This window comes from Mya arenaria, chromosome 12 (assembly GCF_026914265.1).
Source record: "Mya arenaria isolate MELC-2E11 chromosome 12, ASM2691426v1".
Taxonomy (NCBI): Eukaryota; Metazoa; Mollusca; class Bivalvia; order Myida; family Myidae; genus Mya; species Mya arenaria.
The window spans coordinates 64,279,717-64,293,637 of record NC_069133.1 but is presented as its reverse complement, the minus strand read 5'-3'; the positions used below and the strand labels follow the sequence as shown (position 1 = coordinate 64,293,637).

The 13,921-nt window shown below is 34.8% G+C and overlaps 1 protein-coding gene across 1 annotated transcript; it reads right to left on the bottom strand.

Annotated features, from left to right (window-relative positions):
• Positions 1 to 61: 61 nt before the first annotated feature.
• LOC128210884 (scavenger receptor cysteine-rich domain superfamily protein-like) lies at positions 62 to 13,079 on the bottom strand. Its single transcript, XM_052915239.1, has 23 exons — positions 12,929 to 13,079; positions 12,676 to 12,816; positions 12,219 to 12,369; positions 10,631 to 10,782; positions 8,402 to 8,567; positions 8,027 to 8,187; positions 7,408 to 7,560; positions 6,776 to 6,932; positions 6,052 to 6,218; positions 5,750 to 5,917; positions 5,264 to 5,420; positions 4,613 to 4,776; positions 4,159 to 4,326; positions 3,699 to 3,866; positions 3,275 to 3,445; positions 2,826 to 2,993; positions 2,413 to 2,577; positions 2,139 to 2,309; positions 1,803 to 1,979; positions 1,525 to 1,647; positions 1,023 to 1,144; positions 147 to 488; positions 62 to 88 (listed from the first exon to the last, which is right to left on the bottom strand). The coding sequence occupies exons 1-23, from the start codon at positions 13,077 to 13,079 to the stop codon at positions 62 to 64; spliced, it is 3,690 nt and encodes a 1,229-aa protein (XP_052771199.1).
• Between the last annotated feature and the right edge of the window lie 842 nt (positions 13,080 to 13,921).

The window sequence follows — 13,921 nt, the reverse complement described above, 5'->3', positions numbered from 1 at the left end:
TTGTATAGTAGGTGAAGTATCATAAAGCTTGCAAATTGACAGAGCCTGATAACATTTCGTTCTACCTTTCTACGATATCCCTCGTTATCTGTAATGTCATTCACAAGAGATGTAATGTGATTACAAATTAAACAATATGAACTTACTGATGAAGACTGATATGTATTCTGAAGCGGTGAAACCTTGTTCCAGTCGGCAATAAGCAGAAACCTCGGTTCAAATGATGGCAAATACTCGAATTTTCTAACGATATATCTGACCATTTCGATATCTCTTTCCTGTTCGTCACTGAATGGAAAGTCATGCAAAATATCAATCGTTCGATATGAAATTGATTGGGATCTTTGTGTGTTCATTTCAGCATAGAACACAGCGATAATTGGAACATCGTCGAAGCCATTGCCATCGCTATCAGTAAGGCCACTGGTGTTCGGAGGTGTAGGGTTGGTGTGTGGTTTATCAAAACTAACGTATCCGCTAGAGCAAACCTATTTGATAGATGTGTACAATGAGGTTTAAACATAGTGATTGCATATTCTCATATTCAATGGTAATAATGGTACTTATCTCAAGCCATTTGACAACCGGAATACTATAGTTGCTGAATATATGCTTCTCAGTGTTAATGTTCAATATACTGTTTACACGACCCACGTGCGGTTAGGACGTACTTTGTAGTGAAATACTGCCAAATGCAATGCATATTAGAGCAAAACTACCATAATACACAAAATGGTCACGCCGCATACCATATATGAGTATTGCTAATACACTTTTTGCATACTAATCATGTTATTTTCATTGCAGATATTTCTCAGATTTTGATTGTCTGTTTAACGTTTCCTTTACTTTGTTACGTTTAAAATATTGTTTTGAACTCACATCCCCAAAGTGACGCCATAATAATGGGTTTCTCTCGCGATTATGCTATAAACAAAAATGTATTGGACGTTGTTTTTGAATGCGCATCCACATTCAACCTATGTCTTAAATATATCAGTTACAGACAAAAATAATCTTACATATATTTCGTATCTTATCCGATCGAACAAGGGTATTCCTGGTGGAAATCTAATAGGGTTACTACATTGTTGCGTGACGGCAACGTTTTTTGAAGAGTCGTTGTGAAAACGAAATAGTGGCACTAAAATAGAAAGCTACATTTAAATACCCTCCTCTTTAACAAAAACGTGAAGTTAAATAAATGTCATCATTTATTATAATGATATCCCTCGCAATTGACGGCCAGACCGCTAAACGTATAAGCAAACTTGTTTGATGAACACCTTTATTCTCGTTTCCAATTCTTTATGCTTGGCAGGATTGTAACCGGTACCCATCCACTAAACTAGTTTCTCGGACAGCAACTAACAGGATCAGAACAACCCACGTATTTGAATCGAGTCCCTGTAGACTGATACCTTAACAACCGGACCGCCGTCGTGGATATATGCATTTAGTTCATCATTATCAAGGAATAAAAATATTGAAATACATTTAAAGGGCAAAAATGATAAAACATACTTCTGTCGCAGTGGTTTGTCCTGTCATCATAAACACCAGTCTTGCAGGAACAAACGCCTTCATCACATTCTGCATTAGGAGCCAAACAGTAATTTTTGTCGACACAAACTCCGCCGATGGGTGCTAAAACGAGAAAATGCGTGTGTATCATGTTAAACACGTATATGCTTTAATCAAACGTAGGTAGCATCGAATTGGAAAAATACACCATTGTTAAATGGAACCAAATTAAAAGCATTACGGAAATAAATCGATCTAACGTCAATATAAAAACTAACATTTCTTCACACAAGTTGGAAAGTCGGTGCTCCATTCTCCGGAACTTTCGCAATTTATGGACATTTCTCCAACCAGAAGAAACCCAACACTGCATTGAAACGTAACGGTGGAGCCAAATGTTCTTGACCATGGCTCGTCAATAAAACCGTTTATCAATGTTTCAATTTCAGGACAAGCTAATGAAGAAATTAATGCAATGAAACGTTCATGAAGACGTATACAATATTTCTTTAATTATTAGTTTAAATATTATTTACAGATGTGTAAGGATATATCAAATCAGTTTATTGGTAAAATAAAACGTTTTTTATGATAACTTCAAAAAAAAAGTCTACTTGTTATGTCACATTTCGGGTAGTCACTCCAATCGCCTCCATCCAAACAGGTTATTCTAGAGTCCCCATTAAGACTGTATCCGAGCAGACAATGCACATCTGCGCTGTCTCCGAATTTGGTTCCAGTATAGATGAGAACTTCGCCGTTTTCGATAGTTAAATTTCCACAATCTGAAAGGAAAACAGTATTAAGGACTTTTGATATTAATAGCTTATGTCTGACGTTTGGTAGCATTTCATTATGATAGGTCTGTTTTAAAAAGTGATGGTTCACCTTGAAGCACACACGACACGTTTTCCCATCCAAAGACTGTGCATAGGATTTCACCAGAGCCATCAAGCGAGTAACCTGCGTTGCAAACAATTGTTGCATTGTTTCCAAAGGTTGTGTCACCAGATGTTGTGGCTTGTCCGTTAGCAATGGATGGTGGCCCACAGTCTGAAATAATTCACAATCACATTCCTTTTGCTTCATTTGTGCAATAGTTAATTGCTAAGCGAAAAGTTGTTTTCAAGTTGAAAATGTATAATCAAATATGCTGAAACGGGATAAAAATATGTACGCACCAGCTGAACTGTTAAAATAAAATAATGTCAAACGAATAAAAACTACTAATCGCGCGCTTTGAACGTTAAAGCGCATCGAACGTGGTAGTGTTTTGCTTTTATATTCTCAAGCGTTCAAACCTGAAGAGTCACAGACTGGAATATCGCTCCAGGTTCCGTCAGCCTGACATTCTATGATTGGGTTACCAGTTATCTCTATGTCCTCTTCACATGATATCAATACAATAGTTCCGTACTTGGTTACGGTGGTGTTCCTCTGGCCCATGTTAGGGGTTGGATCTCCACATTCTGATAAAAATATAAATAAAATATATTCAGTTATATCAATCATGAATTTTACAACAGACATACTAACTATTAGTATTGCAGTACTTGATGTAAGACACGAAAATAACACAGAAACGGAGCGCTGCTCCCTATAACGAAGTGTGGCTGATTCATTTTATTCGTTATCCGATAAACTTATCTTTTTTCACTGTAAAACGTTGAGTCTGCGTAGCAATAACAAACTGTTGGTCTTAATTTACTCATTAAATTTTATTTTATTTTTCTTCATTGAGAAAACAAACCTCTAATTTCACAGGAAGGAATGCCACTCCACGTTGCGTTCGCACGACATTCGACTGGAGTTGTCCCCTGAGGTAGATAACCAGTATCACAGCTAACAAGGGCTATCTCGCCATACGTTGTAACATTCTCAATATCAACCCGTGCATGTTCAGCCTCTAATGGCCCACAATCTAAATAAAGGATTATATTTTAATAACAACTTGTAGTGTTAAAAAATGAATAAATCAGTCGGATGAAGATCAAAGGTTGACAAGATATACCCCTAGGCAACTCGAACAAATGGAAATAAATCGTTTATAAACCACATTTGTAAAGGAACGAACGAGGTTTTAATTTGTATTTTAAACGCTCAACCACAATTACATTGTACTTCTAAGAATGTTACTAAGAATTATTCATACATCAATCAGAAGATTGTCTTACCCACAATAACACATGTTGTGTCATCTGACCACTGCAGATTCTCTTGACATTGTATTACTGAGCTCCCCGAGATGTTATACCCCTCGTCACACGCAATGTTTACAACTTCATTTAATGTGGTCTGTAAAACATTGCTCCTCCCGTTTTCTGGTGTTGGGTCGCCGCAATCTGCAATCAAAAGAACAATTACAACCAAACATAAAGGATTTGTTCTAGTTACGGTAGAGTATTTTAAAACAAATAGTTTAATATTCTCCCTCAATAGTCTTACTTTTGAATAATACCATGGAAACTACAGGCAAATCTCAGTAGTAAGGTCCGGGCTTCAGTTTTATTCAAAGTTCTTACAATGTCTGTATATAAACTGAGGGTAAGGGTGAACACCCACTTAGGGTTTTATTTTAATGATCACTTTACGTCAATGCGTTTTCCTCTCGATATGTGACATAGTAAACTTTACCAATTAGATGGCATTCCGGTCTACTACTCCATGTAGCGTTCCCCTGACAAGTTATGTATTGATCGCCTATTAAGTAGTGTCCGTAGTCGCAAGATACTTCTAAAACTGTGCCGAATGAAAACTGTGTCCCGTTGATTGAGCCATGATTTGGCGTAGGATCATCACATCCTAAATATTTATCTGTTTTGCAATTATTTTGTAAATGAATCAAATTTAAGAATAAAGCATTGTTTTATTTTATTTCTTTTAATTACTTTAAAATACGTACAACCAAATGAAGATAATCTTTTCCTTGTTTAAAATAAAAAGCTGTATTAAATTCAATCATTTTAAAATGTAAATGTTGATGTGAAATACATTGTATACAACTGAAACTTTGAAACAAATCTAATGAAATATAATTATTAATCTAATTCAAATATTCACAAAACTTTCAGCTTATTAGAAAATATACTTGTGCATTTTACGCCAACATCGTGCAGGTGTAAACAGTCATCGTATGTTACATACGAACAATTGTTAATGTGTGTGTCCGATGAATCACATGAAAGATCGTCGACAAATATCGGCCCTGTACCTGCGCCATATTCACCATTCAAATACACGGCTTGTGCTGGACTAGAATGTATTTGAAATAACCAAAGCATGTAATGCATACATTCTTCTCAGTTTGTTTCACACATAAACGCCTATACAACTTTCATCGTTAGCTTTACCATTGTATAAACCACGATTGAGAATGCAGCGGACTAGAAATAAATGATGAAGGCCGAAAACAAAATAAAGTGTCAGTTTGAAAATACGATCACTAGATACAATAGAACGCTTCTGAATAGATCAATAAATAAGTATAAAACAATATCTTTATTTACTATGTTGTGGGGATATTATGGACTATCACATCAGTTTATATAAGCGGCGAAACCTTTTCTGAGATTATGCTGAGATTGTCCAAACAAATGAACAGGTAGGATTATGAAAAAAATATGTCTGCGTTTTGGGTGTATTTGCTGTATATGATAAGAATATAACCGTTTATCTCAATCGGTGTAATCATCACAATCATCATACTCATCATTTTGTTAAACGTTACATTCAAACTCACGGGAAGCCAATCATGTTGCAAATAACATCAGCCTCTTTCATGTCAAATCCATCTTTGCAAATAGTGCCCCAAATATCCATGGACTTGATCTCAACTCTTCCTTCCATTTCACTCTGGCCACCAAAAAGGCGAACGTCTTGTATATTGAGTGGTCTACCTATGATAAAAATACATTATATGTGCAAAAAATCATTGCAATTGATATAAATGTTATGAAACTGGTGGTTTTCCACAGCAAGAAGAGTTTTAGATAACCTTTAGATAAGTTTGTTCCTGCAAAGACCTTTTGTGGTAAACACATTATAACCCCTCATAAATTCTATTTCAAAGCAGTCAAATTCGAATAAAAGTTAGATATTGAGAAGTAAGAGTTGTATCATTATATTTCCCACCTCAGCACCAACATCAATATCCGTATGCTCGTAGACAGCAACACGTTAATAAAGTCTAAACAATTTATTCTGAAATAAATATGTAAATGCTCACTGAATTGTTTACATTCCCCTTCTGTAACCCATGTTCTGTTTGCATGGTCGCACGTCATTTTTAATTCACCAACGTAAGTCCTAAAATATGAACAGTCGGCGTACAAAGCTGCGCCACTGTATGTGAAATATCCGATTCCCCAAAAGGCAATATCCGGTTGACCGCATTCTGTTGGAAAACATAATGGAATAATATATATCACAAAGTTGTTAAACTGAAAACATCTGAATTAGATATGTATTAATACAAGTAAACAAATATATCTTAATAGTTTTTGAAAAGATTTTTTAAAGACCATTTACCATTGCACACGAGCGAAACATCTCTTGAATGATCACAGAACCCGATTGAATGATATGGACATTGGAAAAGTGACGTGTCCAATTTGCCGCAAAAGAGCCGATCAATATGAATTGGACCGGACCCTTTCCCAAATCTAGCTCCCGTAAAGTAATAAGCCGCGCCGAAACTAAAATTGAATAAAAACGATATTATTATGGCTACAAACCACACAAAGTGTACGTTTAGTAGTACCTATACCTTTTTGTGTATTTATTGGCTGTTTGTCTGTAGAGCTGTGTCTCTTGGCCTTGATCAATGTTAAACCGGGTATTGGTTATATAATGGGCTATATGGCTTGTCCATTGCTTCATAGTTTGTGTAGTCTCACTGATACTCGTTTCGGTCCATGTTCTGTGCCATGGCACATGTATACATAATTATGTAGAAGACAATTCACACACAGGCAATCCTTACCGTACAAGTAGTGTATTAAACTCTCCTTTAATACTAAACCTCTTTGAGCGTAAAAGACCTTTTGATCATTTCAAACGGAGCTATGGTTAAATCAAAGTAGCAATGAAACTGCAGCGGTCTTCGAAAGTTAATGCCACTAAAATGATAGGGCTACATATCTAAGACACAGGCAACAGTTACAGACTAGCAAATATTAAAATCTATGATGCGATCAGTGATTGAATGATGAATTAATTAAGAATTCCGCAAAGGAAAATTAAAGAAACTTACCTTCGATTGTAGGTCTTACATATCACTTCTGCGTCATCCAGGTCAAATAAGCTATCACAAATGGTGCCATATGTTCCGTTAACCTCAATCTCTACACGACCTTCATAAATTCCGTCACCATCAACAAGACGTACAGACGATATGTTTAACGTAGGACCTACAAAAAAAACATATCAGTATTCCAATTTTCTTGTTACCAGTAAGATAAAATTATATAAGTTCTAGGATATGTACGATTTAAACAAACAAAACACAAACGTGTTCCTCTCCTTAACCGTAAAAAGCTTCATATATGGTTACTCACTGAGAGTTTTTGTTTAAAAAAGTAAAACTAAAACAGCATAAACTACATGGTGAAATCCCAGTAGCCTACAATTAAACTAAGTTACTATTAATAAGAACAAGGAAACAGTCACTCAATGCCAAACACGACACGCACAAGGTCAAACACTTTTTACTCAAAATACCGCTATTAGTAAATGTAGTGGTAACAGCACCAAAATACCATGTTGATATCTCGAACATATTCGTTTTTAAGAAACGTCAAAGATTACAAATGATTAATAGCATTGTTTATAAAATCATATCTTATTAAATTTAAGGTTCGATCACTTTTGTTGCACAAGTTTTACCGTAAAAATCACAGACTCCATTTTGCGACCAATTCCCATCGATACATTCAATTACAGGATCATCCGGCAAATACTCAAAGTGACAATGCACCGTTGCAATGGTTCCGTTTGTCGAGTATGTTACTTCTCCGTCTTCTTTCGGAGGTTCGCATTCTTTGGGTAAAATAAAAGGATTTACGTACATGCACACAATTCGCATTCAGATATGATTAAAGTTTTAATTGCATCATACAATAACAAACATCATTTTTTTCTATCAAATGCACATGAGCTTACCTTCTAAACGAATATCTAAAAGCTTATTACCTATCAACGAGTGAAAGCAATACAAATATGTCTGCTTCTACATTTAAAATCAGTTATAGCGTTAACACTTTATTCTCTCCATATTAACGTTTACTTGTAGGTTTCTTATAAGGAGACAGACATACAATTTGAATAGCTTTGTTTGTTATATCGCTCGTTTCGGAAGAACTTGTCATCTAATTGTATGCTTATGTTATTGATACTGACAGAAACACAACGGGTTTGTTTCAGTTCAAGAGTCGTGTTAAGGATTACGTTTTTTGAATAGGCGTCTGACTGTTTTATTCTGAGGAACGAAATAGTACAAACTAACCTGAGCATAGTAGGGACACTGTTTGAGATAAACTGCAATAGTAACAAGTCGAATGATAGCAATTCCTTATGTGATAGTCGTCATCAGCGCAACGAAGTTTACTGAAGCTCATTAGATCTGTGCCTGGTCCATGTTTAGATCCGCCATAATAGTCCAATAGCCTGGAAAACGAACGTTTAACATGAGAAATAGATAACAGCTTCTGACTTATAATAGTATTCTGAGAATAACGAACGATCGCAAACACAAATACCCCCCCACACACACACACACGCACGCACGCACACACGCACACACACATATGCACAAATGCACACACGCACACACACACGCGCACACTGACATATATTGTTTTCATTTGCTTAATTCACTTACGACATGTTCATCATTCGACAAAGCGTATTCCCGACTGAATAATGGAAATCTCTATCACATACTGTTCCCCAGTAATCGTAGTTTTCCTGGATTTCTACACGGCCGTCATATTTACTGGTTCCATTGGTAAGGCGAACACCCGTCACGTTTAGAGGTATGTTTGATACTTGAAGATATAGATGCAAAATTTATTAAGTAAAAACAGCAATATATTTTATATCTACTTAATAAATCCAATCGATAACATGCATTTATACATCTTAATTTATTTTATTTTCAAAACAAGCATTAGACTCTCATGGATGGGTTTAGTATCTGCAAAGACATATCTGCATTTCGAATACGATCGATTTTTCCGCCGAACTGACAATTTATCTTGTAAATGTATGCCGTTTATTTTTTGGTTGACATTACAATATATATATTTACATTAGCCCAGTCCTTTATATCGATGTAAATTGACGTTTACACTGTGACCACGCAATGAGCTATGATGTAATTGTTAGTTTCAAAATTGCGCTCCGAATTGATTAGCGACGTCATTTTACCAATAATATACGACGTTACAAAAAATAGGCAATTATCTTATAGAACCCGTAAGCTGCTTGAACGCATTAGGGCAAGCGAGTAAATGACCGAGAAGCGCTAGCGCGCTTCATGGATATTACCCGCGTACCCTACTGCGTCCAAAAATAAAAGCTAATGCGATCAGACGTAAGTGAACATACAATTTTCGATATTTTCATGTTAGCTTTTTAATCAGAATATGAAATTTTAGCTTTGCTATCGTCCAAATATTGTCCACAAATATTGTCTAGCTAGATGAAAAGGGTATTTAGGGAGTGCACGTTGGTATCGCAGAAATCTAACAATCGCTCTTGCTGATGATGCAACTTACTTTATTGATTGTTCTGATTTTTTTTAAGAATCCTTGATCAAATCTTTAGAGTCCTTTTTTAAAACGTATTGGTCTAAACCGCAACATTAATAAATCTATAAACTTAACAATGGGTGCCCTTAAAATACTTCACTGGAGTTTTGGCAAGCTAAATAATTTAAACAGACTGCAGAATGTGAAACAGGTATAACGTTCTATATAAATAAAAACAATACAAGAGTGTCATGAAAAACAACAAATATGAAATAAATTAAACGTATATTAAAGTAGTTAATCCGTTGATGCAAAAATGATGTACTATTTGAAATTCAAGTAAACAAAAAAAATAGAATAGAGTTGAACGATAAATATAAAACCCACAATAAGAAACAGGAACTACTGAAACTGCCAACATTAATTAGCAATTAAACATATAAATAGGTATTTCGTGAAAACAATCGATAAAGTTCTTTAAAATCATCAATCGTAGGACTTCAAAATTCTCTTTTTGAATACATCAGCTAGGAAAGTGGACATCAATCGTATCTACATCGTACGTACATTTGTGTATAAGTGTGAATGTGTGTGTGCGTGTATGTATGCGGAATTTGGTGCGAGGCTTTCATGTGTATCTTTGCTTTTCCAATTTTAAGGGTATCGGTCGAGGTTCGAATTAATTTGTATGTTGATATGTGCAATATGCGAACAATAAATGAAATTAAGGAGAAATGGGATCTTATAAATGCGTGTTCCAGTGTATATAAGACTAATTATGCTATATCTATGCATGTAGGATCTTCTTAAATGATGAATGAAAAAACTTTCGAGACCAACGCTGTCAATAAGTTAGCAACATTCAAATTGAAGTTTTGTTGACTCTCTTAGAATGAAATGAAAAGTGAATTCATTTCCAAAATACATATACATATCTATGTTTTAACATATTAATTGAAACTTTACTTGTCGCTTGATGTTTATAAAAAATGAGTCCCTGTCGGTGTTTGCATGGGATATAATAAAAACATTTTTATAAGGGTTCTTATCATTCTTTTAAGAAAGACGACTCAAATGATGTGGTGGATTTATGTCTAGCTCATTGTGATTTTTTTAAAATAATTCTGTGTATACATTTGCGCAGTTATCATACTTCTTTATTTCTAAACTGTAGAATAATAATATGTTCGTGGTATTTCAGTACGCATCATTTAATCATTTAATCAAATTAATAAAAGCACGCCAGGACTTAATAAATACCACATCAAATGCCAATTGTATCTTTTATTTACTGAAGTATGCAACCAACGCATCCTATCAAACGTTTCTATTCTTATGACAGAAGACAAAATACGTACGACAACATGTAACTCCAAGGTCGTTGCTGTGCGAACATTCATCACGGTCATCGTATACGCATGCAGTCAGATTAATTTCGTTGCCTCCACAATATAGGTTTTCAATATGAATAGGACCAATCCCGCCTGCGTGTGCCGACTCCGTATAACGACTAAAATATATAGGAACTTACAGAAACAAATTTATATATTTCTTATACCAAAATGATTATTTAAAAAAACCCCATTATTTTAGCACAAATTAGTAAGATTACCAGTTACATTTTACTATCAACTTAAAGACGGTATTCGTAAAGAAAGTCTGCCGTTCTTTTTAGCAATGCTGATTGACAGTGAAAATGTCACAACAAACTGAATATATCGATACTCATTACAGATTACATAGCCTGAAACGTTCAGTTTGTTTACAAGAATAGTACCATTTATTAGTATATCATCTTAATTTGACGACATATTAAGTAAGATTGCTTTTTGAAATACGTGAAGGGAAGGCTTTCGCCACGACTCCTTCATACCTTTGTGTCATAGTTGATAGAATATGGGAAGGTTCAGTTTGCACTATGCAATGATTGATAAAACATGTGATCCAAATTTTAGCAACATATTCTTTAACACGGGTGTCTTTTTGTGGTGTGTGCGTTTGTTTCGTTGATTTAGTGTCGCTTGAGCCCTAATCTTGATACTCTAAATAGGGTTTATAGTTGAATGATTGGAATTGTCACTGTAGTTTGCATTGTATTCTTGAGATGTCCTTTAATTTAATTGATTGATAAATACACAGCGGACATGACATGCAATGTCCAAACATTGAATTTACTTTGTTAACAAGTGCATTTCTAGTTGTAAGGGTTAGGGTTAGAGTTTTAGGGTAACTGTTTTTTATACATGAAACTCCCCCCCCCCCCATTACAGAATTTACAGACAAAGTTAAATCTATCATAAAAGGGAAAACGGTACTACGATTTTGTCATCTTTGCAGAACGTTAAGTAAAGGCAACACGGCTAACATTACAATGCACTTAAAAAAGGCTTTTTAAAATTAAGCACTTCTACAGCGTATCTGCCATTGGTATATCACTTAATGCTAGTTCAGACATTAATCTTGATACAGAGTTGCTTTTAATGCCCCCAAAAGTATTTACCTGTCCATAAGGAAATACATACTAAAGATGTCTATCCAAATAAGACTTTTTTGTCAAATTCCAGAGACAGCTCTTATTTGTGTTTGTTTTGATTAAATAGTGTCGCTAATGTATCAGATATTGAAAAGTGATTATTGTTAACGTTTTTGTTTTGGAGGTTTTTTTTGCTTTCTCCTTTGGATCCTTTTTATAACTATGTTCTGGTACCAAAGCCTTCATTTATTCATATTTGCCGTTACATTGTATCACCGGACTTCAAATATATAGTCTTTGTTTTTTTATTTCAAAACAGGTTATATCATCGGTATATATATATATATGAATTAACCGTCACTTAAAGAGAGCTTCGGATGAGAATATTACCTTTGTGGATTGCACGTTGAAGAAAACACATGTTCTTATACGAAGTAAGAGACAGTTTTTAGAAATAAACGGTTACAACATACGATGCCCCAAGCATTCTACAAATGACGCGTGTGTTTTGAGTACGATAGTTGTTATAGCATATGGTTCCCCATGTCCCGTTGTATAGAACCTCGACTCGACCATCGTAAATGCCGACTCCGTCAACAAGTCGTATATCTTGAAGGAAAGGACCTGAAGAATAACTTCATAGATAAATAAGAAATGCGTGTATATTATATGGTGGTTCACAACAAACGTTTCTTTATAATTTATAAGAAGCTGAACTGTTTCATATATTTTAATGTGTCTTCCCTGTTCATTGATGAGGTATAAAACACCTTTAAGCATCCTTCCTTATGCAATGTTTCAGAAAAAAGTTTATTTGGGTTGAGTTTTACAATCAACGTCGTCTTATATTTTCATTTGAAACTTGTGAATTAATAATTTCAATTTTAGTTTACACATTTAAAGTTATTAGAAATATAAACAGCTACAAACATTCTTCATTGGTCATCCACGTTCCATTGTTGAGGCATATGTATTCAATGGTTATTCCTGAATGGCAGTCAACAGTCAGTACATTTGTGGATGAATTATATGATTCTATGTTTCCTTTCTTGATGTCGATGACTCCACATTCTAAAATAAATCATAAATTGTGATTTCTTTTCCAACTTTACAGTGTTTATAAGTAACTTGTTAAAATGAATTTTACAGTAAAAAGAGAAAACTGCCTAAAGGCTATGAGTACCTGTACATAATAAGGAAATGTCTTCATCCCAATCGCAATATAAATTGGGAGAGTTATAGGAACAATTATTTATATGGTCTTCTGATCCGGCACAGTCAACATTATTCATCAAAGCTGGCCCTGATCCTTTTCCAAAATAAATATGCCTCATAGTCGCAGAATAACTGAAATTATAGCGCAGAATCAAAAACAGAAGCATTTCTTATGTCAGTCAAACATTAACAGTGACTCAATGAGCAGTATAATCAAAGACCTCAAATCGTCAAATGTTTTAAAATTCAAACACAAAAGAAATACTTATTCGATATGAAATGCAGAACGATATGTTCAACTTAAGGGCAGGTACACTGTTAACCAAAGGAAAGAATCTACCAATGTTTGATATAAATGAAACAGTGTACTCGGAGTTCAATCTGTTAAGAAAGGTTAAACCCCGAGTACTCTGTCACGATTTTCCTGCTGACTTATAGCAAAATACGACGAATCGCACTGAAAAGCCATGAATGATCGCGTAAACGTTTCAAAATAGTTGTACAGTTGTTATCTGTATACATTCTATATTTTTAGGCCAATTGATACAAGTTGACCTGATAAGTTCATCATTGTTACAAAACTCTGCATCGTCGTATTTATGCTGACAAACTACCGCATGAGTCTCGTACTACAGTCGAACAAGGTAAGGGTATACGCATTCCGCCTGAACTTAAACAAAATTAGTTGAACATTCATGCCGTGTAGTACAAAAAAGGAGCATCCTTAAAAATCGTTATAACTCCGTACAAACTATTTCAACAAGTCGAATATTATCGTTTGTGTCGTGTTCTTTAGCAATTACTTAGTTATGGCTTATTTAAGGCGATAACCCGGAAATACTTTGCACTTGTGAGTCGCGAGATTCGTATGAAACATTTCTAAACTATGAAACCAGTCACTCCGCTTCAATATAAGAGCAACGGCGACACAAGTTCGAGTTTAAAGCAGATTTGGCAACAT